This window comes from Elaeis guineensis, chromosome 6, assembly GCF_000442705.2.
Source record: "Elaeis guineensis isolate ETL-2024a chromosome 6, EG11, whole genome shotgun sequence".
Lineage (NCBI taxonomy): Eukaryota > Viridiplantae > Streptophyta > Magnoliopsida > Arecales > Arecaceae > Elaeis > Elaeis guineensis.
In genome coordinates, this window is record NC_025998.2 from 17,939,199 (window position 1) to 17,965,850 (window position 26,652).

General features: G+C 36.1%; 2 protein-coding genes across 2 annotated transcripts; both read left to right on the forward strand.

The window, feature by feature from the left end:
* Positions 1–4,878: 4,878 nt before the first annotated feature.
* On the forward strand, positions 4,879–16,082 carry LOC105047042 (zinc finger BED domain-containing protein RICESLEEPER 1). Its single transcript, XM_073259289.1, is given in 7 exon segments — positions 4,879–5,009; positions 5,366–5,531; positions 5,534–5,767; positions 5,770–5,823; positions 5,826–7,391; positions 7,479–7,600; positions 15,372–16,082. Coding segments are annotated over 5 exon segments (2,100 nt in total). The 5' UTR covers positions 4,879–5,009; positions 5,366–5,407; the 3' UTR covers positions 15,372–16,082.
* A 4,715-nt stretch (positions 16,083–20,797) lies between these two features.
* On the forward strand, positions 20,798–24,685 carry LOC140858507 (uncharacterized). The gene is made up of 5 exons (XM_073259290.1): positions 20,798–21,058; positions 21,224–21,366; positions 21,584–21,713; positions 22,726–22,917; positions 24,211–24,685. Exons 1-5 carry the CDS (start codon positions 20,903–20,905, stop codon positions 24,421–24,423), a joined length of 834 nt encoding a protein of 277 aa, XP_073115391.1. The 5' UTR covers positions 20,798–20,902; the 3' UTR covers positions 24,424–24,685.
* The last annotated feature ends 1,967 nt before the right edge of the window (positions 24,686–26,652 follow it).

Genomic DNA, 26,652 nt, shown 5'->3' on the forward strand with positions numbered 1-26,652 from the left:
GACCCATTATGTGATACTGATCCCATCATTTGTTGAAATGTCAATTGGCACATGTGGTAGATGTGACAAACGTATGTGGGCAAAGTGACAAACTGTTCAATGTATGGTTGCAATTCAAGAGTTTATTACCTAAATAATTTAAAAAAAAAATTATTTATCAAAATAATATATTTTTTAACTTATTTATAAAAATAATGCAAATCTATAAAATGTCATTTCAAATGACGTTTTATAGTGTTCACCTCACCACCCTCCCTGCTCCACGTGGACAACCTAAAAAATAAAAAATAAAAAATAAAGTCGCCATTTGAAATGGTATTTTTGAAAATATTGGTATAAAAATATTGCTTCATTTACTTGAAATTTAGTACTATTTTAAATCCAAAAAAAATTATTTAATATGAGTAGACTGTCAAGCAGATGAAACGTTGTATTCAATGTTCATCATGTATCGACGAAAGTAGCACGGATTTATAGATGCCAGCTGGATACATTAATTGATATACATAGATGGATAAATTTTATTTATTTATAAATATTATTTTACAGTATTCATAATCTATTAAAATTTTAGCTTACTAATTTTTTTTATTTTAACTCTGTCAGTTTTTGTGGGAGCCATATACACATGAGATATTGGCTATATTGCCGTAAATATGTACAGTTGGACAGAACATATGGACTGCTAGGGTGCCACTTATTTGTTTTGATGTGGTAGATGGCATCTTTTCGATCATATCCTGCGGCAGTTTGGTCAGATTCAGGACATCCCAGAGCAGTTTGATACCAGTCAGAGACTTCATCGTATTGATTGACGAGAGAGAGTTCGTATTGACTGGCGTATCAGACATGCAGAGTAAATCGATATTTAAGATGCATGTCGAGATCACATTGTTCATGGCGATCTCATTTTGAGAGATCGTCCATATATCGAGGACTATATGGCTTGATTTTTTAACATTATAGTGCGAGTCATTGGACAGCCTCGGTATGCAGTTTCAGGATACGATGGTAAGAGTTATGCTGTGCGTCTTTTGGTAAGACCACAAAAATTATATTTTATATCAATGTCTTTACTTCTAATAATTAAGATTGAAAATAGTTTATGTTGTTTGTGTTATATTTTTGTTGCTAATTAAGATTGAAAAGTTGCTAATTTTATTTTTATTATGTAGACTGATTTTATGTCAGATCTTGTGTTGGACGCTCATCGTGCTTTATCTACGACTGATGAGGACGAGCGGATTCGGATACTAAGTGAGATAGAGAGAACAAATTCGGAAACATTGGTGGCGATTGGTGTTGACCCAGATAGCTGTGCATCTTGGTATGGAGCAGCCGATGCGTCAGATATGAGATATGCGCCGTTACCATATGTTCCACATATGTCATCACTGCATATTCTGCAGATATCATCACTACACGCTGCATAGATGCCACCACCTTTTGATCCACAGATGGCAGTACCTTCTTCTTCCTACATCCCCCAGATGACATTATCGGATACCAGTTGGCCACATGAGTATGACACTTTTTTTCAGGTCTATCCGTATACCCAGATGAGAGGGTTGAGGGATCGCTCAGTTCGTAGGTGATCCGACAGCATCAGTTATTCCTGAGCAGTAGGACCAACAGACCTCCACTGATATAGGAGAGGAGCCATCACAGCAGATACAGGAGCAGGAGCAGCCATTGAGGACCTTCCTGAGAAGGTCCAAGCAATCACGGCACCACGACGTTCTTGTGGGACTTAGTATTTTTTAGATTTGTGTTTAGTATTTTTAAAATTTTTATTATATTATTTTTTATATACTTGATATTTTTATTCTATTTTATATTATTAATTATTGATTCTATTTTATATTATTTAATTTCAAATGATCGGATATTATGCTTTGTGCACATGGATACACATAGTCTCATGTGTCTCAGAACATTAGGAGAAAAAAATTATGCTAAAAGGACTATAAAAATTACAATATAATAATAATAATATATCGAATAATTAATTATATTTTTGAAATATCTAAAAATAAACTAAATCAAATAAGTCGGTGGGGAACCAGCAAAGTTCAAACCGATTTTTCGATAAATGAGATGAATCGAACCGCACTGGTACATCTCGATCTGCTACGAGCACCAACAGCTATGTACGGTGCGGTATGGATCGGTTAAGGTCGGTAAGGCTCCGATACATTATGGTGCTTTTACCAATCGCTTGGTGCGATGCGGTTTGGGCTGCTATAAGTCGGTACAGGGATGATACGGATGGTTTTCTATTTTTTTCTTTTTTTAAAATTTATTTGAATTAAAATTAAAATTTTTATTTTATTTTCTCTTTTTTTGAATTAAAATTTATTTTAATTAATTTAAAATTTTTATTTTTTAAAATTTAGAATTATAATTTTATTTTTTTATTTTTTTATTTTAAAATTTAAAATTTATATTTTCTATTTTTTGGTATTTAAGCTCATTTTTGAAAACATCATTTCAAGTGATCGGATATTATGCTTTGTGGACTTAGATACACATAGTCTCATGTGTCTCATATCTCTCAGAATTAAAATTTTATTTTTTTAAAAATTTAAAATTATAATTATAATTTTTTCTCATTTTTTCTCTTTTTTATGGTGTTTTTTATTTTATTTATTTTTTGAGGTATTTTTCTCTTTTGGGGTATTTTATTAAAAAAATTAATTTGAAATGGAGAAAGTAATTTGAAACAGTAATTTTTTTAATTCAATTATAATTATAATTTTTTCTTATTTTTTATCATTTTTTCTATTTTTATGATATTTTTTAAAGATTTTTTTTTTTTTTAGGATATTTTTTGAAAAAATAATTTGAAATGAGGAAAGTAATTTGAAATGATATTTTTTTATTTGAATTAAAATTAAAATTTTTATTTTTTTTTAAATTTAAAGTTATAATTTTTATTTTTTTCCAATTTTTTTCTTTTTTATGGTGTTTTTTTATTTTTTTATTTTTTGAGGTATTTTTGGGATATTTTTTTAAAAAAATTAATTTAAAATGGGGATACTAATTTGAAATGGTGATTTTTATTTGAATTAAAATTATTTTTTTTTAAATTTAGATTTATAATTTTATTTTTTTCCATTTTTACTCTTTTTTGTGGTGTTTTTATTTTTTTGAGGTATTTTTTCTTTTTTTGAGATATTTTTTTAAATATTAATTTGAAATAAGGATTGTAATTGAAATGATGATTTTTATTTGAATTAAAATTAAAATTATTATTTTTTAAAAATTTAGGATTTAATTTTATTTTTTCCATTCTTTTCCCTTTTTTTTTCTTTTTTTATGGCATTTTTATTATTTTAAGACCCATTTTTTGGATATTTTTTTTAAAAATAATTTAAAATGGGGATACTAATTTGAAATAATGATTTTTATTTGAATCAAAATTAAATTTTTATTTTTTAGAAATTTAAAATTATAATTTTTATTTTTTTGTCATTTTGTTTCTATTTTTTCTTTTTTTTTTTGGTTGTCCACGTGGAGCAAAGAGGGTGGTGAGGTGGACACTATAAAATACCATTTCAAATGATATTTTATAGATTTGCATTACTTTTATAAATAAGTTAAAAAGTATATTATTTTAGTAAATAATTTTTTTTTAAAAATTACTTAGGTAATAAACTCTGCAATTCAAGATGGAGTACATAAGAGGCAGCTATTATTCCATTATTGGATGAAGCATTAAGGAATGCCTTCGCATTAGAAGGATATAAAATCTCCGTCTTACCAAAAAAAAAAAACTTCATAATAGTTCTAAGACACATGAGAGAGAGTCAAGTGAATTAGATCTGTTCATCAGGCAGGCTTGGTCTAAAACATAACTAAATTAATCAAGCTAGGACCTAGCTTGGCTTGGTCTTGGGGCCTATTTTCCATGTCAAAGTTTGATGCTTATTTTGATTGTGAGTTTCTGGTTAAGTCTTGGATTTTCTTAATTTTTAAACTAAAAATATTTTAAAAGGGAGAGAATGGATGAGGAAGAAGAAAAAGGTGTTGGAATTTATCAGATTAATCCTATCGGAATATAACCACATTAACACACATCAGGATTTGCTTGACATGTTTTAGATCGATTTGGATTCTGACTAAAAATAAGTAAGCCTATTACCCCATAAAATTCTAAAAGAAAGTGGTATTTGTTACTACAATACATATATATGAAATAAAGATGTTATGAACATATATTACACAAATGTACTACCAAATAAAACAAATGATATGCAAATCCCTTAAATTTGGAGAAAGGGGTCTAAGTCAATGATTTTTGAACCGATAAGGATAAAAATATCTGTCTAAATCAACTATTATGTTCAATAAATTTTGAGATTGCAAAGGTTTTCCTCTTCTTTGAGAGACTCCTACTCTTATCCTACTCTTTTTGAAATTCTTTATGTATTGGAATACTTAAAACTCATTTTTATAACTTCATTAAACTCTTATATTGAGCATAATTTATTATTGGTTATTTCTACAGTGGAGTAATTGTGGTGAGGACAATAACCTTTCATGTAGTAGACCACTGCAGAGGCCGCGCTAGAGTGATAAAAGAATCAAAGGAAAAAAATAAAGATACGTAAGAGAAATTATGGTGAAGATTGTATAAGAGATTGAACATAATATGCCAACTCCTTAGGACTAATCATAGATTACTAAAGCAAAGGACCCGGTATCAAGTTTTCCTTTAATATTCGATTAGGGATCCAAAATCCAAATCAAATCTGACAAGAAAAAAATTCAAACCCGAAACCAAATTGCTCGTGCCTCTTATCAGATTCGGATTTGAATCGTGCGCGCTTGTTACATCCGACCCGTTTAGACGCGGATGAAGATGGAACGGAGCGGGTGGACGGGACGGCCGTGCTGCCCTCTCCCGACTGCTAACCAGCGAAGGTCGCGCCGAGGCTGCCGAGCGGATCCGGAGCTCTTCTTCCCCAAATAACACCGCCGGCCCCTCACATCACGTGCCTGGAGAGGTGAGTGAGTCCGATAACACCCCCGGCCCCTTTCTCCAAATTTCCCACTCCCTTCTCCCTTTCAATCCCCATTTCAAACAAAACCCTAATGCCAAACCACCCTTCTCCCCATGAACTCTCATCTAAATTTTCTTCTTAGTACCCTTCTGCTAGACTCTGCAGATGGTTTTTCGCAATTTCTGCTAGGGTTCCGGATTAATTCATTCATAATATTTCCTCGAAATGATGTCGACATAATACCCAATTATTCTCTTAGATTTAGATGGATATTTTCTTAAATATTTGTTCTCTTTTTACGAATAATTTTTCAAGGGCAGTATTCGATGTGAGGAAATTATTTGCATCATCTAATTCAGGAAGGTAATGGACTTCGTTTTGGTTTCATCAGTGATTGCTTCATGACCACAGTCATGTCAGAATCCACCGAGATGGAGGTACACGGGAATACGAACGCCGCTGGATCCCACAATCCGAGGTCAAGAAAGCTGCGGTCGCTTGTTTGGAATGATTTCACCAAGGAGCGGAGGCCGATGGGAGTTATGTCGCCATCTGCAATCACTGCAAGAAGCAGTTGACCGCGAGCAGCCGGAGCGGGACCACGCATTTGAAGAACCATTTGGGAATTTGTACTTCTAGCAAGCGGATGAAGCGAAAGAAGCTGGTCGTGCGGCGTCTGGTCCTCAAGTCGAGCGATGCGAAGAACGATGGAGCCCCAGTTCTCGAGCATCCTCAGTTTGATCAAGAATTGAGTCGTCAGGACTTGCACGAATGATCGTTCTGCATGGCTATCCTTTCTCCATTGTGCATCATGTCGGGTTAGAACATTTGTGAGAAACCTTCAGCCGCAGTTCAAGTTGGCATCTTATGACACGGTGAAGGCAGATTGCATGAAGATCTATGAGAATGCGAGGCTTCGGCTGCAGGAGGTGCTTGACAAGCTTCTTTGTCGAGTTAGTCTCATGGTCGATATGTGGAGATCGAGTGAGGGTCTCGAATATATATGCTTGACCTGCCACTATGTTGATGATGATTGGAAGCTTAAGAAGAAGATTCTCAACTTTGTACCTATTGAAGCTCCATTGACTGGGGAAGAAATTAGTGGAACCATTGTGGGGAAGCTGCAGGAATGGAATATTGATAAAAAGTTAGCTAGCATAGTCCTTGATAATTGTAGCACCAGCGATGTGGTGGCAGGAGAGCTGCTCAAATCTCTCCGGCCAAAAGGTTTCCTTCTTTCGAGTGGTGATCTATTTCGTGTGCATTCCTGCGCACATATACTGAATCTTGTGGTCCAAGAAAGTTTGGAACTGGCATGTGAGGTCACTAATAGAGTCCGGAACTGTGTGCAATATGTGAAATCCTCACAAGAAAGAGTTATAAGATTTCAGAAGGCAGCAAAGCAAGTGGGAGCCCCTCAGAAGCCATTAATTCTGGATACTCCAACTAGCTGGGTCTCTACTTATCTAATGCTTGAAACTGCATGCCAATATCGAGATGCTTTTTCCCGCTTGGCAGAATGGGATACTGAGTTCACAGAGTTTCTGTCCTCCAAGGAGTGGAGTTATGCTAAAGCTGTTACTGAATGTTTAGAAGTGCTGTACCATGTTATAGAGAAGTTCTCAGCCGCAAGAGTTCCAACTGCCAATCTTTATTTTAATGATATTTGTGGTATTCATTTGCTCATGAAAACCTGGTGTACGAGCCCACATCCTATTGTTGCATCAATGGCTGTGCAAATGCTTGAAAAATTTGAACAGTATTGGGACCTGACTCGAATAATTATGGCGATTGCTTCTATTTTAGATCCTCGATATAAGATGAAGTCTATTGAGTACTACTTCAAGCTAACTTATAATGATCCATATGAATCCAAGGCAAGGATTGATAATATTCGTAACAATTTTATAAACCTTTACAATGAATATGCAGTTCAATCAGCTAATTCTTCAAAAAATCAAGCGTACCTCTGTTATTTAGGGAATACTGGTGGCTGCACTAGTTCTGAGAGTGGAAATGGGGGAGAGTCTAAAACATCCTATCGCATCACACTATCTGATACGCGACGAGGACTTGATCAGTATCTTCAAGAGACATCATCAAGTCAGCCATCAAAATCTGATATGGATATGTACATGGAGGAAGCTGTTCATCCCTCAAAAGAAGGCCTTGATGACAATTTTAACATATTAGCTTGGTGGAAATTTAATGCAGCAAAATATCCTGTCCTTTCTATAATGGCCCGTGATATTTTGGCGATTCCTTTGTCAATTGTTCCATTAGACAGTGAAGCTAGAACACTCAATCAATATCTGAGCTCCATGGACCCAATGACTGTACAAGGCATTATATGTGCACAAGATTGGCTAAAAGATGAAATTGAAGGTGAGACATCACTTCAGAGTGATATAGTTTGTTCTTTTTTAATTTATATTATTCTCTAACTATGATTTGTTATTTGAATTTTATTAGTGTCACCAGCAATTGGGCCAGTGGATGGCCTTGCACTTGTTTCAACAGCTGCTGGCTTGGAGGGTGATGATGAGTGTATGATACCAGCCAATGGGGATGAATTTTCTCCACCATCAAAATAGGTAAAGGCAAATTTTTTTGAGATCTGACTTAATTCAGAAATGTCTTTCACCTGCATTTCTTTTATTTAATCAATTTATTGGAAGCCTCTTGAGCAAGAATCCTATTATTCACTGGTATATAACTGGAGCAACACTTCATGATATTGTTCATCCTGGTTGACTGGTTTTCTGTCTTCATTGTTATATTGCAGTATCTTTCCATATATGTGCACTTGTTGCTGCCTGTCCATGTATACATTGTTTTTACTCTTTGCAGGTTGGATTGGTGGATTTAAACATATATGATCAAGTGATCATAGGGCTGATAAAATGGTGTTGATTGGAAAAAAGGATTGTGAACAATTGTATTAACAGTACCTTATTCTTCCATGTCATTGAACCATGTCTAACAAGCCTTTCTTCCCATGGATATCATAGAATATCCTTTTTATTAAAAGAAAAACTCTACATAAACTTTTAAAACACCTGAATTATTTGAATATGAGCAAAATGGAGCATTGTAGTAAGAGGAAAAAAATCCACACAGGCATCGAAGGTGCTGAATGGTTTGTACAATTCTGTAGGATTAGATCTCAAATATGCATTTTTCTCTCTTTTTTAAAAAATTAGGTGTATGAGGTATCCATAGTCATATTCGATGAAATCCAGTTGATAAAGGACTAATAGAAATAGAAATGCAACTTCTACCTCCATGTTTTGTCCTATTCCCAGCCCAAGGACTATCCCCGTCAAGAGCACTGAAGGTTAACTATTTAGAAAACTGAGATTTAGGACTATGTATTTGCAATAACTCTGAGTGGAAGGGAGTAGGGGTGCAAATGAGTCAAGTTGCTTATGAGCTACTCAAGCTCGATTTAAATACAAGCTCAACTTGATTCCACTATTGTTGAGCTCAAGTAACTTGAATAGTTTTTCGAGTTGAACTCGAGTAACAGTGAAAGCTTGCGAGCCTGTTCAAAGTTTATATATTTTAATAATATCATTTTTATTTGTAATATGTATATGAATATATTAGTAGGTTAAGGTTCAAACTCAAGCTGAGTATGCTTAGTTGATATTAGAATCGAGTCGATCCTAAGTTTTGGCCTTTTTTTTTATAGAGCTGAGCTCAAGCTTGGAATACTAAGGCTTGATCTAGCCGTGTTTTGAGCCCGAATATTTTGAATCTAGTCGAGTTGGAGCTGTTGGCTGCTTGACTCAGCTTAGCTCGATTGCATCTCTAGATGGGAGGATAGGATTTTTTAAAATCATGATAGGAATTTAGGCATGATTGCATGAACCTTTTCTGTTCTCAATTTCATCGTGAATTAGCAAATATTAAATTGGGCCAATACTCTTATATCATTCTCCAAAAGATTTATTTTATCTTTTCCCATTTAAAATGATTCTTAAAATGGGTAAGGAATGTTACTTGCATTAACTATTGGAATGGGGATAAGGATATTCATTTGTCTATGCCCCACCTTTCCTTGATATTGTTAAAATTTGGTCCATCATTGTTTCATACTTCTATTCAAGCTTTCTCATTTCTTTGTTAGGGCACATGAATTTAGGTGAGAAGATGGTAGAGGTTTCATGGAAGAGAGACAAACACTCTGTAGATGTGGAACATTTATTGCTTGTAGTTTTCAAGTTCAAGTTTTTCAGAAGTAACTTAGGCAATTTAGTTTCAATATCTAGAGTTTGGAGAATAGAGTTGATTCAATGATGACTGAAAGTTCAATTTCAGTTAACAGGGAAATAATTCTGGAGAACTTTACAATAAGGTGCTGGTTTTGTGAATCTAGTGGGTACAAGAACTAAAAACGTAAGGGTAAAGATCTCTAGCCATCTAGACTAGCCCTGCTGGTTGGCATCCCTATCCACATGTGAAAGGTCTCAGGTTTGAATTTGGGTGGTCACATCCCTGTGTATTTATCGGAAAAAGAAAGGAAAAAGAGGAGATCTCTAAGACATGGGAAAGGTCTCAGGTTTGAATTTGGGTGGTCTCATCCCTATGTATTTATTGGAAAAAGAAAGGAAAAAGAAGAGATCTCTAAGGCTCCTGCATGATCTCTAAGGCTCCTGAATTATGAATGAAGCTGATCTCCTGTGCAATAAAGAAATAGTGAGAGGGGATGGAAGAAGGAAACAATAGTGAAGGAAAAAGGAGAAAAAAGGAGGGAGTGGTTGGGGAGAAAAGAAGGAATTAACCAAATGTTTGGTTTTGTATTTTTTCTTCTAATCATGACTAATTTTGAAAATATTTACTGTCGGACTTCTATTTAAAGAGACTAGAATTATGGAGAAATTGTTGCTCAGTTTTAAAAGAATCCCTATCTTACCTATTGCTACTCTAGTACTTGTTGAATAGTTTGACTCCAGAAAGAATTCTTATTTGATCTAAAACTCCATTCCACCTAAAACTTTTGAAGTAGTGAGTAGACATAAAGAAAGACAAGGAACTATAAGTTGGGAGTCCATTAGAGAAGTTGCATAAAACTGAACCTTCGCTTGAAGTTTTTCTCCTTAAAACTTTGAGGGCAACTCCTTTGCTGGACTTAAGCTGAACCATTTGATGCTTTTGATTCTCCATTACACTCCGTTGATTCTTCTAGCAACTGATGAGGCCCAAAATGGCTTGATCACTTGCTGATCTGGCAATATGAGCCCTCCATTGATCTGAACAATGATCAAGGCACTTAACAGGATGATTTTTATGCCAATTTCATCCTCACAAAGACCTTGGCAGTTCATTTTTATTGATCAATGCATAAACAAAAAAACTTGACCTAATCTAGGGTTTTGAAAGGACATATGCTGATGACATGTAGCTGGTGTGGCTGGAGTTCATAGGAGATTGGTGCGAGGCATCCTGGTAGATTGCAAGTTCCAGAAGTGTCTATTTTATGGGTTTGGCTGGTGGAAAGTGGGAAAGGTTATAGAGAAATAAAAAACACAATCCATGTGTACAAGAGGAGTTATGGTATCTTTTTAATGGAAGACATGGGCATGTACTGGGGAGAAAAAGAAAATTCCTTTCTTTTGGTCAAGGGAGATGGATCATCGAAGAAATGTGGCATTAATACTGAAGCGACTCTAGATAATATTTATAACCTGCATTACTTTCCCTGAGAAGATTCCATCATAGGATTTTAAGTCATAAGGCTAGCATTTTCTTTCAATCACATTGAAGCAATCTTTACACTCTGTACATTTATGTTCTTAAACCTTTTTTCCATCTCATGTACTCAGGAAGAAAGCTGCTATTTAACAGCTTGAAACCCACAAATGTTTTCTGGTGTTGCAGAATGCTTTGCTTCTGGTTCTTAGTTGTACTAGTGCAAGAAAATGCTTTGCACAATCATGAAAGGACAGATTTGCTTTACATTTAGATGATACATGCTAGACGAACCTGTTCTAATACCAGATTATGTAAGGACAGGTAAAGGCTTCAATTCCAGAAGAAAAGAAGAAATTCAAGGAAAACTAGAAGATAAATTAGGGTAGAAAGAACAAGAGGGTGACATGAGCCTGGGCTCCTCAACCTCTACTACTATTTAGTGTACAAAAAAATTAGGTAATTCAACATATACTAGAAGCTTCAAAAAGAATTATGTCATTCAATTATAAGAAATTATTCTGCATCTTCAACCTTATTATGCTTCTGTATAGAACTTATGAAGAGGAGATAACTGTTAGGCCCTGTCCTCGCTGTTTGAGATCTAGCTTTCTAAATCCTGAACTGGTCATTCAAAGACATGAAATTAATCATGCTAATAAATTTTAGACCATTCGATTGCAATCCGTCTAATCCTACTGGGCTGATTGGCAACCCAGAAACATCTTATTAACTGTCACAATGTGTTCCTATGAAATCTCTTGCTACCAAGAAATGGACCACCACACGTTTTCAGGTATTTGACCCATGTTGCTCTTTTGGATTCATCTTGGTGTGCTGGAAAGCTAATTTACAGGGTTACTAAATGGTTCTAATCTCGGTTTCAGAATCTTCATAGATTTATTTCTGTGAAGCACTCTTTCAACTGTTTTTGATTGTGAACAAATTGCACTGCTCACTGCTGCTTGCCTTTGATCATCAGTCTGACTCATGGATCATGATATGTTGTCACTATTTGCATCATATATTCATACACTGAAGGCACAGAATGCATTACGATAATGATATGAGCTAACATAGTTGGACTCAGTGATGAACTGCAGATGAACATCAGTAGCCAATCTACACCTACTAATGTATCATATTCTCATGTATTGAAGCACAAAATGTTGCACTATTATAATAATCTTATTTGCAACTGAGCACTGCTGCCTATTACCCTCCATATCATTGCTCAGTTCATGGGGTCGATGTGGCCTTTGGGGATTGGTGTGGTACACTTGGAGTAGCTGGTGTCAGTCAGGCCCCAGGTACACTCAGCCTAACATTAACTTCCACATAGGACCAACAAACTGAGCCATGATATGGCAAGCGATCTCTGGCATTTTTCTTCACAAGCTCACCATCCATCTAATCCAAATTCTTCAGTATGCTAAGAATTATGATCCATCATCTCTGATATTGTATTTTATGTTGTATTGCAAATAAAAAATTCGTCTAGTGCACAAAAACTTGAAACACTAAGGATACAATATGAAGTATATAAAGTTTTGATTATGTTTATATCTAAATTTTGACTGAAGGCCGGAGTATCGGAAGTGTAGTTAATCAGGTTTCCTATTTAAGCAAGAAGTTACTTCCACCAAACTCTTGAACAAGGCTTTGATGAAGTTTTGCAGACTATTTGCTCAGAATATGATGATAATTTTGTCCACAACAGGCTGATGACGTCTCATTTTCAGAACAATATGTAGTGCCAACTATCTGGAGTTATCCTAATATATCAATTACCAGATGGTCACAATACTCTTTTACTTATTGAGTGTATCCAAATTGTTTATGAAATTTTAATGGGGTGAGTTATTGCAAAAGTTATTTTTGAATATTTAAAGTATTTTACATATATCAGATTGTTCATTACTTAAGAAATAGTTGGAATAATGATTAGCTGATATTATTCGTTTTATCTTTCTAATTATTTCTGCTATTTGTTGTTCATGCTTACGTGTGAGTTCTTAAAATTTTCCTTTCTTTTATATTCTTTTATGAGTATTCTTTTCTGACAATTTCCAGCATTTCCCACATTCCAAAATATTCCCCTAGTTGAACGTTATCCTGAGAATAGAACCTTTGAACATGCTTCTTTGGTCATTCCTATTAATGGCTAGAACCTCTCCTTTAGAAAGATAAGTGCTAGAAGATAACTAGAGTGACACCACATGTTTTACACCAATTGTGGCATCATGTATTAGTTGGAAAGTTTTTTATATGACTTCTGATGGAAAATGAAAGTCAGAAAACTTGAAAGATGAGTCCAGGCCCAAACCTCTTCTTAAGCTGGAATGGGGATTCTCAGCAGGTTACTGAACAAGCTTTGATGCAGGTGCACGGTGCACCCCTAAGAAAGATTGAAGTGGCGTGAATCTCATCATTAAAAGAAGAAGAACCCTACCAAAGAACATTTATTTTTTCAATAATGGAAGAAATTCTAATCTATTACTCAAACCTTAAGTATCACTTTACTATAAGTTTTTCATGGGATCATGAGGATTGATTTCACACTTCTATTGAACTAGATCTTGTAGCACACCCCCACCCCCAACAAAAAAAAAAAAGGAAACTAGATCTAAATTTAATATTCAAAAAGCAGTGTCTGAATTCAAAAATATCTCTACTAACAAGGATCCTAACTATATACTTTGGCATGGTAATGGGACTTGGCTTCGCTCATAGGTAAGTTTTCTAGCCCCACCAGTTGGCCTTTTCTGTTCCGTGGCATGCCAGTCTCTTGCGTGAGTTGCACCAACTCTTAAATGGGCAATATTAGGTTTATAGCTAGTAATAAAATTGTATTGATCTCTATGTGGAGACTTGCCAACTTTGAGTTTTGCTTTATAACCAACTCAATTTTGATAAAACTTGGATGATGATGATGAGAAAAACATGTAAGAGAGATGCTGATGACCCTATACATCAAACTGAAATACATACATCTAAGACCTACTTTCATATCCATGAGTAGGGTAGATGATGCAAGGAGATCATGTGAGCGTAACTGCTGTAACGGTTGTGAATCAAGTGGTTGTTGCTCATCCCACTTAAGCTCGATTGATGATGTAGGTAGCTTTCCAGTCATCCCACAAAAGCACTAGGTATGGCAATAAACATTCCTGTATCTATGAGAAAACACCAAAGCCTAACAATCTTAACAGTATGCATATGGCAGCTATCTTCCCTTTGTTTGATTGCTAGGTTCCTTTGTGTCTGTAGATTGTGATAATCAGTATGCTTGACACCTCTGATTGTTTTCTTCCATTTTTACTTTTGACTGTTTTGGTCTCCTTACATAAATAATAGCTGCACTTGCATTTATGGATAGCATATGCTAAAAACCTGCCATTGAAGCATTAGTTTGGATAAATTATTTCAGGTTTCTTTTTTCAGGTTAAGCCCATCAGTTGTATTAGTCAATAACTGCCCAAGCTAGATTACCAGGGACATCTTCATCAGTCTAATCTGTTTCCCATTTATTGTTTATTTCTATTATAGTAGTGTTTAAAATGCGGTGCATGAGGCTGCATATGTGTATGCAGACACTTGATTGCATTGCATACCCTAGATGCAGCTACTATAGCTACTCGAGTCATGTGTGGGCCAAAAAATGGTTTCTTAGCACTTTGCAGGTATATATGCAATGGATTAGCACTTTGCAGTCTAAATAAAAATAAGGTTGCAAGCGAAGAGCTGAGAGAGAGAAGATTAAGCAAGAGAAGTGATGTGAAGGATTCCATTAAGTCACAACTGATTTGTGTAGTATCTCTAATAAGATGGGCCGGCCACTAATTAGGGCAAAAAAGACATACATACCCCAAGAGAAATTCTTTGTGCACCGCGGGCGGTGCAAAACGCGCGCACCGCCCATGGTGATTGGCTCACGTGCGGGGCCGGGGCGCAGTGCGCGAGAAAATTTTTTTTTTTCCTTCCGACCCCATACATGAGCCAATTACCGCGGGTGGTGCGTGCGGTTCTGCACCGCCTGCAGTGCACAAAGAATTTCACCATACCCCACTAGTGACTAGTCAAATATAATTTCAGTCTGGGAGAATTTAGTACCTTCTTGTCTGTAATGGAAGCAATTGTCCCTATCATCAGAAAATAAGAGCGCATGGCTCTGCCCATTCAAAAGGACTCATTTCTATGTCCAAACATCACATGCTAGCAAAGGTAGTCACCATCATAAGTACTCAGGATATTATTCAGAGAGTTTGATAGATGGGACTACATCTTGCTTGATCAGGATCCTAGGTTTATCGCAAGCCCATGCTCCCATGTTAATGTTTGCAAAGTTTTTTACTCCAAAAAAGGCCCAATAACAACAAAATAAAATAGAAAACAGCCTAATGGCTTAATAACAGCAGATATTAAATAGAATAAACTTTGCCCTTCTATGGTGGAGGATTGCCCTTTGATGATAAAACTTTTGACTTTAGCTTTATCTCCGTGTAGCCTTCTACAGGTCTTGTTGCATTTGTTCTTTTGGCACCTTTTTTATTGTCAAGATTTTTTAATTTTTTTTTTGTGCTTTTTCTTTCAGTCCTTAGTGTTGCATATCATTCAGAGTAATTGTTCATGGATCGCAATAAATTCATGACCTGTTTCCTTTTCTTGCAGTAACTCAACACTGGATAAAACTGAAGAATCCTTGGCCATGTCCGCTGTCCCAGATGCTGAGTTGAAGTGCTGAAACATGGGCAATTTTGTTACCCTGCCTTCTGGTATTGCTAGGAATTAGTTTTGGTAAATTATTTGTGACGATATATATCTCACTGTACTATGTAATTGTTAGCATTACTTTCTTGTTGAATGTATAGAAGTGCATCTTCAGATCAAGTATATTGCTAGCCTAGGGGTCACATTGTACCATGATCATGGGCTTTCAGAATACTCCCAGACTCATTATTGGTGAGACACCTACTCTTGGCGGAAGAGGAAACTCAACATATATATTGCTACTTCCTTTTGATTTGAAGTTTTCAGGCAGAGCATCCAGGGACAGTTAAAAATATCAGCAACTCATAGCTAATGAAGCTTTAACTTGGAGTAGTGGAACTAATCTGAAGCAAGGTTACAGAAAAAATAGTTTGGGGTAAACCTCAAACGGAGACGGATGATTAAGAAACCGGATGAGGCTGGCCTTTTTGCAAAAAATCCTGGATCAGAGAAGTAGCTAGAGGAGAGCGGGCATATCCATTAGTCTTAAATAATGCTTTTGTTGGGCACATGAAAGCATAGTTTGATCTAATGCGAAAGGGTAGATCTAGTGCTATCATCATATCTTCATCTTACCTCATCATAATCTATATTTTTTATTTGTATGTTTTATCTATATCTGAAGAAAAAGATATTTTGAATAGCTTTTTAAAATGCACACACCTTGGCTTTGGCATTCCCTCTTCTCTCTGTCTCAATGAAAGAGAAGATTTCTTTCTGAATAAATGGAGAAATGAAAGTTCAGTAACCAAAAGTTGTTGGCTGCATCTACTATAGAATAAATGAGAAGAGAAAAATGCTGTAGAGCACCTATCATATTATCATGCAGTTTATTGGTGTTTTATGGAAGTCAATAATTGGCCGAGTGGTGCCCAAAAAACATTGATTGAAGCATAGATTAACACCATCTATTCCACATCGATCTCTGATTGTCATTGGACTAATAGACCGAGTGGTGAATAGATGAGTGATCAATCACGTTGGACTGGTAAATTGAGTGGTGAATAGATGGGTTATCGGCGGTAGTACTTGCTAAAAATCCAGTTAATTTTGAAATATAGCTTTCCAACTCAGGCATGGGCATTTCAAAATAATTTGGCTAGAGGTAAACAGTTGAAATTATGAAAAACTCACTAAATTCGGTTAAACGTTTGGAAGGAGTCTAACAACAAAAGACTAAGAAGAAAAATATTTAAATTAAACCAATACATTTAGAAAATACAGGCCTTTTAAATATATGGATGCTTATTTGCAGAAAAACAGATATAGGAGAGTTTAAAGATAGCAGATGGCTAAAGTTATCACCAACAGCAATGATATATGGCATTATTGGTTGGAAGCATGTAACAATTTCTTTTTTTTAAAAAAAAAGATTAGTTATAAAAAAATCATAAGATTCATGGATAATTTAAGAATAATTGAATAGTTTTGAATTAATTCATTTGTAGAGAACAATTTGGACAATCATTCAGTCAAGAGATAAAACAAAAATAATTTAAAAAATTTTCAATAATTCAACGTTTTTTTTCTGAAAAATCAGGGGAAAGGGTGTTCCCCCCAGGATTCATTAAGCTAAGTAACGATTACAGTGATGATTGTGGGAGTATCATGCGACCAAAAGGAGGTACGTCAGGCATTATAGAGTTGGCAAGACTATGCCTGGAAAATAGCAAATGCCTGGTGCGGCAAAAGGAGGGGAGCTCGGCTTGGAATCTGAGGTACAAAATGGGGATCATATATCCTTGGAAAAGCCTCTGAAGGATGAGGATAACTGAAGGCATCTCATCAGCGGTTCCATTACCCCTATTTTCTCTCAATTGTTGTGGCCTCGCAAATCTGAAGTTCGTTAGGTAATGTTAGAATTGCAATACCTTGCCCATGGACAGTGATAGATCTTTGAACTCCTATATGGATGTACCTCTCTCACCATCCCTCCTTCCTATGCTATTGCAGTCCATTCCAAGAACAGTGAGGCGATTCTTTTGCACTCTCAATTACTGATTTCCTTAGTTGAGAGGAAATCCGGACAGCCTGGGTATATGAGCAGTCAAGAAGCAGGTGATCGACTGTTTCATTGTGCCTGTAACAGAGTTTGCATTCTATGCTCACTTATCTCTTTTTTGATGAGATTAACGGTCGTTAAGATTTGCTTGTGATAGCTTAGCCACCCAAATAGCTTCTTTTTTTCTGCGATAGATAGCTTCCAAATATTTTTCCCGAGATTGGTAGCTTCCAATGATTTTTCCCGAGTGTACAACGAACCCCACCATGCATGAGAAAAGTGTAGCAATTCCTCACTAAGAACTCCCATCTGGTGCTCCCCTTCCATAAACTCCTGTGTGAGTCATTGTAGAGTCTATAGTGACTGGATTACTATTTTAATCTTTTGAGATCGGTATGAGCAGCACTGCTCAACGGACTTCAGAGGTGTCCCACCCAACTTGGGTGTGGCTTAAGGGTTCCTCACTTGCCTAACTGTCAAACCAAAAAGATGTTTCTTTGCCATTGCTGATCTTTGGAATGATGAAATGATGGAAGGTATGCGCAATTTTGATCACTCCTTTCCAAAATGGTGAGATTGATCTGATGGGTATGGAGCTGTCCGGGAGAAAAACTTGTTTGGTGTAATATATGTTATAAATCATCTTCTGCCAGCCCTTGTCTTGTTGAGCAACTCACTCCTTGCATGCGTTGTCCATGTTCAGCAATAGGTTTCAAAGTTATCAGAGCATAGATGATTAAAAAAATAGAGAAGACCAACGAAAACTAGAGGTGTTAGGAAGGCCCCAAAGACAAGTTTGCTCGAAAGCATGATGGGTGCTGACTCATCCTCACAGATTATACATAGCATGGCTTGGTATAAGATATATAGGATATATCGATAATTCGGGTTTGTGGGTTGTAAATGGGCCGTGTCGGTCTGAAGGTATAACACAGATTAACTTAATCCGAATATGACTCGTTTAATTAAACGAATCAATTCGTGAAATACGAACATGACACGAATATACATAAATTGATACGACACGATCCGTCTGACATGATTAATAATCATGTCAATGGATCAAATAAGCATATGTTGCATTTAACTATTTGATTTATTTACAAAATTTAATTAAAATAATAAAAATTTGATCAAAAAATAAAATAATATAAAAATAATTTATTTAATTCACAGTTTTAAAATAAAATTAAATAAATTTAAAAAATTAATCTTATTTACAAGTACTTTTTATTTACCCTCAAGTAATCTTAAAATAAATATGTTAAACGTGTTTAAATATGTCGTGTAGCTCATTAATCTATTTTAATTTTTTTAGTTAAATGAATCAAAATAGATTATACGGATCAATCTGTTAAAGACACGCATTTATTGTGTCATAAACGAATCAATTTGTTTATGATCAAAATCTATTTATTTCAAATCTGAATCCATCTAAGTATGTGTCGTATCGTATTCGTGTCAATAGATCATATCGAAAATTGCCAATCCTAATATGGTGTACAATATGATATAAGATATATATTGAGGGTATCACTGGCCTTGATGGTAGAATTACTAAGACGTGGTTTGGTGAGAATCCTTTCATTAGTACTTTTTCACTTTCAGGCTTTGCACTTGATTACGAGGTTGGAACCATGAAGACTTCTTTGCTTGAGGAGTTGAGTGCGCGCGGTGGGTGGTTTTTCAAACCAACAAAAAGGGGTGCACGGTGGGTAGTCGTTCATCTTCACTGATTGCAGACCATCATTTAAAAAGTCAGTGAGCTTAGCCAAATGGAGGGCAACATGAGTATAAATCGACTCTAGACTTATAATTCTCAAATAAGTCTAGAAGTTATGCGAGTATATATTAAAGTTGAAATTAGATCGGATATGGATTTGATATCAATATATCTATATTTATATTTATTTTATCCAACAAATATAAATACGGATATGGATATTATTTGAAAGTAAAAATTTATATGCATATTTGTTTTAAATAGAAATAGATATAATTTAGATACTGAAAATAAGATATAATTATAGATATAAATTGGATAATTAAATTTTGTGACCACAAAATTAAAAATATTACTATATAGATGGTAAATCCAATTAATAGTATGTATATATGGTTGTATATTTTTTTTAAAAATTAATAAGTATTATATATAATTATATAAGATTGTAGGTATATTCAAATATTCGCATACGGATTAGATAGCTGTCTATTCATATCTATATCTATATTCATTTTTTTTTACAGATATAGATTTGAATATGGATATTAATCTGATTCTCAGATTTCTATCAATATCCAAATTGATTCGAATACGAAAAGGGACCTGGATAGATATTATCATACCATTTTCACCCCTAGTATATACAGTTGGCTTTTATTGAATCCGAGTAAGTTTGGAGGTTAATATACAAATTTATGGGAATGATTGTTCAATTTTTAGTTATATCTTATATCACACAAAAAAAAAAATGACAAGTGCATAGTTTGGAGTTGAAATTCATTTTGCATTATAAACTTTTTTGCAAGAGATAAGGCTCTCGATTCTTCTAGGTTTATAATTAGGCATGCTCTTATGAGAGGGTACATCCCTCTTAGAGATTGTGTTGCTGTAAAAAAATTATAAAATTAGATTTTTTTCAGATAGCTTCCCAGTGCAGTGCAGGAGATCTAATTTTTTCATGTCCATAAATCATTAAATTTATTTTATGTTGCATCTCTTTTCAAAAATAATATTTTATAAAATAATGTTGATAAAAGGTAACTTATCATTTGTAGTATCATTTTTTAAATTTTATTAAGAAAATATGATATTGAAACTTCGAATTGATAAAAATAAGAGAACAAGTGGTGAACAGAAAACTACAGTGTCATTTTTATCAGAAAAAACAAAAAAGTAATTACAGTGTGGCCACATTTTTTGCTTGGCAATCAAAGAACCGAGTTGGAATCATGGATGGTGTACCTTCAAATTTTTGGGACTCAAGTAATTATAATGAAGGTAGACAAACGTCCATTTATTTAAAAAAAAAAATGAGTGAGGGAATGCTCTACATTTGGAATGTTATAGGCAAGAACACAAATTATTTAAGTTTCCCTTCATCCGAGAAATCAAGAATGTCGCTTTCAGTAGCCAAACATGCAAGGTACCAGCTAAGTACGGAAAGATGGAGCGAGAGCCCTAGATTTTTGGGGGATAAGCTACGTGGCATCGATCCGAGCACGCGCCGAACCCTGCGCGGTTCCCAGGACCCACCGCAGGTCTGAGGTCGTAGTTTGGTCGGGTATCGGGTGCTGGCGTAGAACCGAGGGAAGGAAGCGGAATATTCCGGAAAATGGTTGGTCCGAGAGCGAGTGGATACCCGTCCACCCGACTGGCGGGGACGTCGGTTTGTTTGTATAAACTCGTGAGAAAGGAGAGACGAAGATGGCAGCCCTGTCATTGCTGCTGAGAGTGAGAACCCTCCCCCACCTCGCCCGCCGCCGCGTCTCCACCCTCCGGCCGACCGTCCGCTCGATGGCCGCCGCCGCCACCGCCCCTTCCGACGCCTTTCGGAAGATCCAGATCCAACGGGATGGCACTGTAAGTCTGCCTCCCCCTTTCCTTTTTTTTTATAAAAAACTCCCTTCTTCTTCTATTTGTCGCGTGCGGAGTCCCGCTCGAGAACCCCACTTTCGAATGGGAGCCTGCGAGGAAATTCTAACGAAATTTGCAATTTTTTGTTAATTTTTATGTATAAATCCGCAGACATTTGATGCGTATGTAGTTGGCAAAGAAAATGCGCCGGGAATAGTGGTGTTGCAGGAGTGGTGGGGAGTTGATTTTGAGGTCAAGAACCATGCTTTACACATCGCTCGAATGGATTCAGGTTTTAGAGCTTTAATTCCAGAGTATGATATCGATTCCAATTGATTGCTTATTTGTTTAGCGACAAAAGCCTTCAGGCATGACAAACAGTGAAATAGCTTCTTGATTTATTTCAAGGCAACCTTGTTGGCATTCTTCCAGTCCATAGTTTGTCTTCTTCATTTTTGACAACAGTGCGAATTTATATCAACTTTCTATCACCTAATCTTGATAAATTTCCTTGCTTTCATCTTGTGTCAGTCTGTATCGTGGAAAGGTTGGTTTGGATGTTGCCGAGGCGCAACATTTGATGAATGATCTGGACTGGCAGGGTGCTGTCAAGGACATACGTGCTTCAGTTAATTGGCTTAAGGCAAATGGTTCATCGAAGGTGAGTGCACCGAACATCTCTTTTGGTCTAATGATTCGATGGTTTTGGTTGTAAGAGCTAAATTTGTGTATGTGTTTTGGAAGTTATCAACCTGAACAAAGGTAGGAAACTTTGATGGTTTCATTTTTTGATAAGATTTCTCGTTTAGGAGGACTTAGACCAACAGAATTTTGGTTGCTATGTGTTTTTAAGATGTGTAGATTATGATGGACAGCGTGGATGCTAAATTCCAAATGGTGTCATTTATTTTGCATTAATAGGATTGAAGCCTCAATCGGGGAAGGAAAGTATTCTTGAAAAAATTTCAGATGTATAAGGCTTTGGTTGCATCTCTTGACTTCATGCGTCTTTGACAATGTATGATTTTGTTTGAAAGGTCAATTGTCTCATTTTTCCCAGTCCAGCAATTCCATGGCATGTACATATATTCATGCTCTCTAGTGATTGGAGACCAAGTAACCCCCTCCAAAAAAAAAAGAAAAAGAAAAAAAGAGTGCAAATAAGGAGTCCAAGTAATTAATAGAAATACTATGCGATAAAGAAAATCATTGGTCCCAGTTTTGATACTGAAATCTCAATTTTCTGTGTATATTTCTTGTATTTTTATCCAAACTCCCCTTCAATGAATGTGGGGAATCACAATCCACATTTGTTATTTTAAGAATTAATATTACCATTCATACTATCCGGACAGGCAATTCTCAATGTCCTTAGTAAGGGACTTTAGTAATTGGACATGTTGACAAACCAATGTAAGATGCTAAAGCAAGATGCTCAATTATCAACTATATATGTGTAATTAGTATGCAATAGACAATGCAAATTATGTTCTTGTTTTATGTAATGCATCAATGATCTGTGTCACTTCTCTTTCTATTTGTTGGTTTGGATAGAAATGTGAAGAGAAATTTACACCTGAAACTATAAGAAGGAAAATGAATAGTTCTCACTTTAAATTGGATCTAGTTGAGGTTTTCTTCATTCTTGGCTGACCATTTCTTCTGTTGCATAGGTTGGTGTTACTGGATTTTGTATGGGGGGTGCTTTATCCATTGCAAGTGCAGTTCTGGTCCCTGAAGTCGAAGCTGTTGTTGCCTTCTATGGAGTTCCGTCATCAGAACTCGCTGACCCATCTCAAGCAAAGGCTCCAGTGCAGGCTCACTTTGGGGAGCTCGATGACTATGTTGGATTTTCTGACATCAGTGTATTGTCCTCTTTCACCTACTTCAGTTTTTATATGTCTGTTTTTGAGTTACAAATTTGTGCTTTCTTTAGCTGATGAACAACTATGTTCTTTTAACTGAATCATTGGAAGAAACTTTACATTCATTCTACATAGTGTCATCTGATTAACTTCATTTAATTTTCTTATAGCACAAGTAAATATGAACATTGATTCTGACGATGAACCATATTTTATACCCTTATGAATAAACTTAATGACATTTAGGAGATTTTAACAGATAAATTTAATCAACATTAATATCTTTTTGTGGTCCTGCATTATGATCATTTCCTCATATGGTCAGAATTGGGTCAACTCAAGTTTATGTTCTTCCATATTGATAAAAATTAAAGCAGTCAGGAGAATGAAACATTTAGGTTTATAAGATAGAGGTGCAGTAAGAGATTCAGATACTGATGCTCCCAGTGAAAATGGAGACAGCATAGGACATACTCATACACTAACATTTATGCACTATATTTATATTCTAAACAATTTATCTCTGAATGAAGGATAACCTGAATAAAGCAAGCACCGTATCACACTTTAAATGTAGGCATGCTTTTCATTTTCTAGGGCTGATGATAGATTTTTATATGTTTAACCTCTAATTTACATCCATGTAGAAAACTTACATGTGGTAAACAAGAATGAGCATTCATGAACTATTAGACTTCAACCTTGGATTTGCCATGCCCACTGTTCCTCCAGCTCTCTGTTATCTGCCTTAGGCCTAATGTTTGGCAATTCTTTGTGTGCATTCACTAAAACTTATAATTTAAGATCTTTATGGTGGCTTCTTTTGGTCTACTAGTTTTAATGACTGTTAGAGCTCATTATGGTTGAAAATTCAGTGCTAACAAAAAATTAGTTAGGTTTAACATTTTAAAGTGCATTTTGGATGTTATAAAGTGATCAGCAACCATGGTATAAATTAGATGGTAGCATCATTTGTTTGGAACTAATTAGGGCATGGCTTATTTTCACTTTGCTAGAAGAAAAATATTTTATAGAAAATGTTTTATCAGGATAAGAATTATATTTGATGACCTGAGGCATTGTTCTGATGTACCTTTTTCCCTCTTTTCAGCTTGTACATTATTCTGATCCTTGTTCATTTTCTGTGTGTCAGATAGCCATGCTTGTAGCATCAACCATGCTTTGCTGGTTATTGTTGGCTGATTTTGTGAATATTAGAAAATTGTTTCTATTGTTAACACATAAAAATTATCTGAACACTGGACATAGGTTAATCCATGATTTAATTTTCAGGCAGCAAAATCCTTAGAGAAAAAGCTGAAGTCCTCTGGAGTTCCATATGAGGTTCATGTCTATCCTGGCTGTGCTCATGCCTTTATGAACACATCACCTGATGGCATCAAGAGGAGGAAGGCAATGGGAATGCATGATGAGAACCCTGCAGCTGTAGATTTGGCTTGGTCTCGCTTCCGCTCTTGGATGGGTGCTTACTTGCTGTCTCCTTGAGTCTTTCTTCTGGGACTTTTTCACCCAGTTAAGCCTGCTTAATGATGTCAACATTGTGACTTGGTGGTGTTTGGGGTATCCTTGTGGGTGCTCTGTGAATTCCGTGTCATGTGAACTTGGTCATGCATCAGGTATCTGTGTGAAGTATGAGAGTTGTAATTATGTGTGCGCCCCTATGATGAAGTACCACAAATAAATACTTCATAATATGCAACTTTTGGAGTGTGATGTTGCAATGAAAATGATCCAGGTGTTTGTAATAGACTTGTGGATTTTGCCTTGTTCAAAGCTCGTGCAGCTTGTGGAGTGCCTCCGCAGGATTAGCCTTTCCCCTTATACAAAGCTTTCAACCACACCATAGGTGGCTTCACCTTCTCAAGAAGGAGAAATTATACCCTATATTTAGCAGTGCACCATACCAATCAAATTTCCTATTCCTGTAGAATCTATTCATCATGAGGCTTCTCTTGGATTGCCTTTGTTTATTTTGGATTGTTTTTGTGGAGAAATTATTAGTTAGAATGGTTCTATCACATGTAATTTATACCATTCAATAACAAACCAGCATATCATTTATTATCGAAAAAAAAATGTACTATTATTTAAATTTTTTAGAAAATTTTAAATGAAAAAAAAAATCTACTGTTAATCATGATGGGTCAACTGATAACTTTTACCATTTTGAATGGAAAAAAGTTTATTTCTTGAATAATGTGTTGGTTTGTTGTTAGATGATATGGGTGTACGTGGTAGAACTGTTCTAACCAATAATTTCTTATTCTTATAGTGCTTTGCTGACATAGTGTACGTGGTGGAGGTAGGGTTGGAATTGGGTTCGAATTGGTTCGAGATCTATTGGGCCAGGTCAACTTTAGATCAGGCTTCAGACTAGATCTAAAACAGTTTAGGCTGGGCTTCGGTCTAAATGTAAGGTCCATTTGTCTTTCAGAACGGGCTTATATATATCTTTGGCTTGATCTGAGCCTAAATTTCTATCAATTTGTTCTGTATTCGGGTGCCCTAGCCCCTAGTTCGTATCAGTTTGGTTTTCTGTCTTCCTCAATCGGCCATCACCAATGTTGGTCTTTTGTCTTCTCCTATTGGCCATCACCAACATTAGGGTGTTGTCGCATCTCAATGCGTCATAGCTGATGTAGCGCGATGTGGCTAGAATCCGATGGTTGATCTCTGAGTCAAGCTTGAACTCCTTGCCAGCAAGGGACTCCACGATCATCTCCTGGCACGCCGTCCACTCAAGGATCCACCCCAGCTCCGTCGCCCCATCGGTGGTTGCAGAGGAGATCGCCTTGGAGGTGGTGGCGAGCCGGGTGATGGAGGTGGCGAGGAGGAGGAAGAAGAGGAAAGGAGAGCTTCTTCACATCGCCATTGGTGGTATCTCGCTCTCTTGGCTTTATATGCTTTGTACTTTCTCTCTCTAAAAATTTTTTCTGTCAAAAGTGAAGATTTTGGGAAGTGTTTGGAGAGGAGAAGAAATGCAGCAGGGAGAAGGGTGGGATGGCAAAGTGATTTAAAATGGAATGGGAATGAAAATAAACCTAGGTTTGGGGGAAATTACAATAGTGGCACTTGACCATGGGACCATAATATTTCACTCACCCAGATTCAGATTGGGCTTGGGCTGGCTTGATTAATTTCGGGCCTGGCTTGGGCTTGGGCTGGGGCCTTAAATTTAAAATATTTTAAGGCCTAAGTTTGGCCTGAAGTCTGAAAAAATATTTCTGACTGAGCTCGAATAGGAGTGTGGCCTGACCCAGCCTGATGTGTTTTCAGCCTTAGGTGTAGGGTTTAATATTTCTCTAGTAAAGGCTTATTTTTATGATGGTTTTAGGAGATTGGATGAGGGAGATTATAATAGTTCTATATTGACGGATAAAGGGTTATCCTGTGCGTTAATGCTTGGTAGAGTTGGGCATTAGACCGGACCGCCCATGGGCCGGCCTGGCCCGATACGAATTGGGCAGTGCCTGGCACGGCTTGCCAAGTACTGTAGCCGCCCATGCACTGGGCCGGGGGTTTAGTGGCCCGCGGCCTAGGCCTGGCACAGCCCACGTGCCAGCCCATAGGGCCTTGGCATGACCCATTTGACACAGCACGTTTTTAAAGTTTTTATTTTAAAAAATAATTTTTATAAAATAAAACAGGTTGGGAGATAAATAAAATAAAGATTGGAGATATTGAATTTTTTTTTTGTAAAAATAAAAATCACCT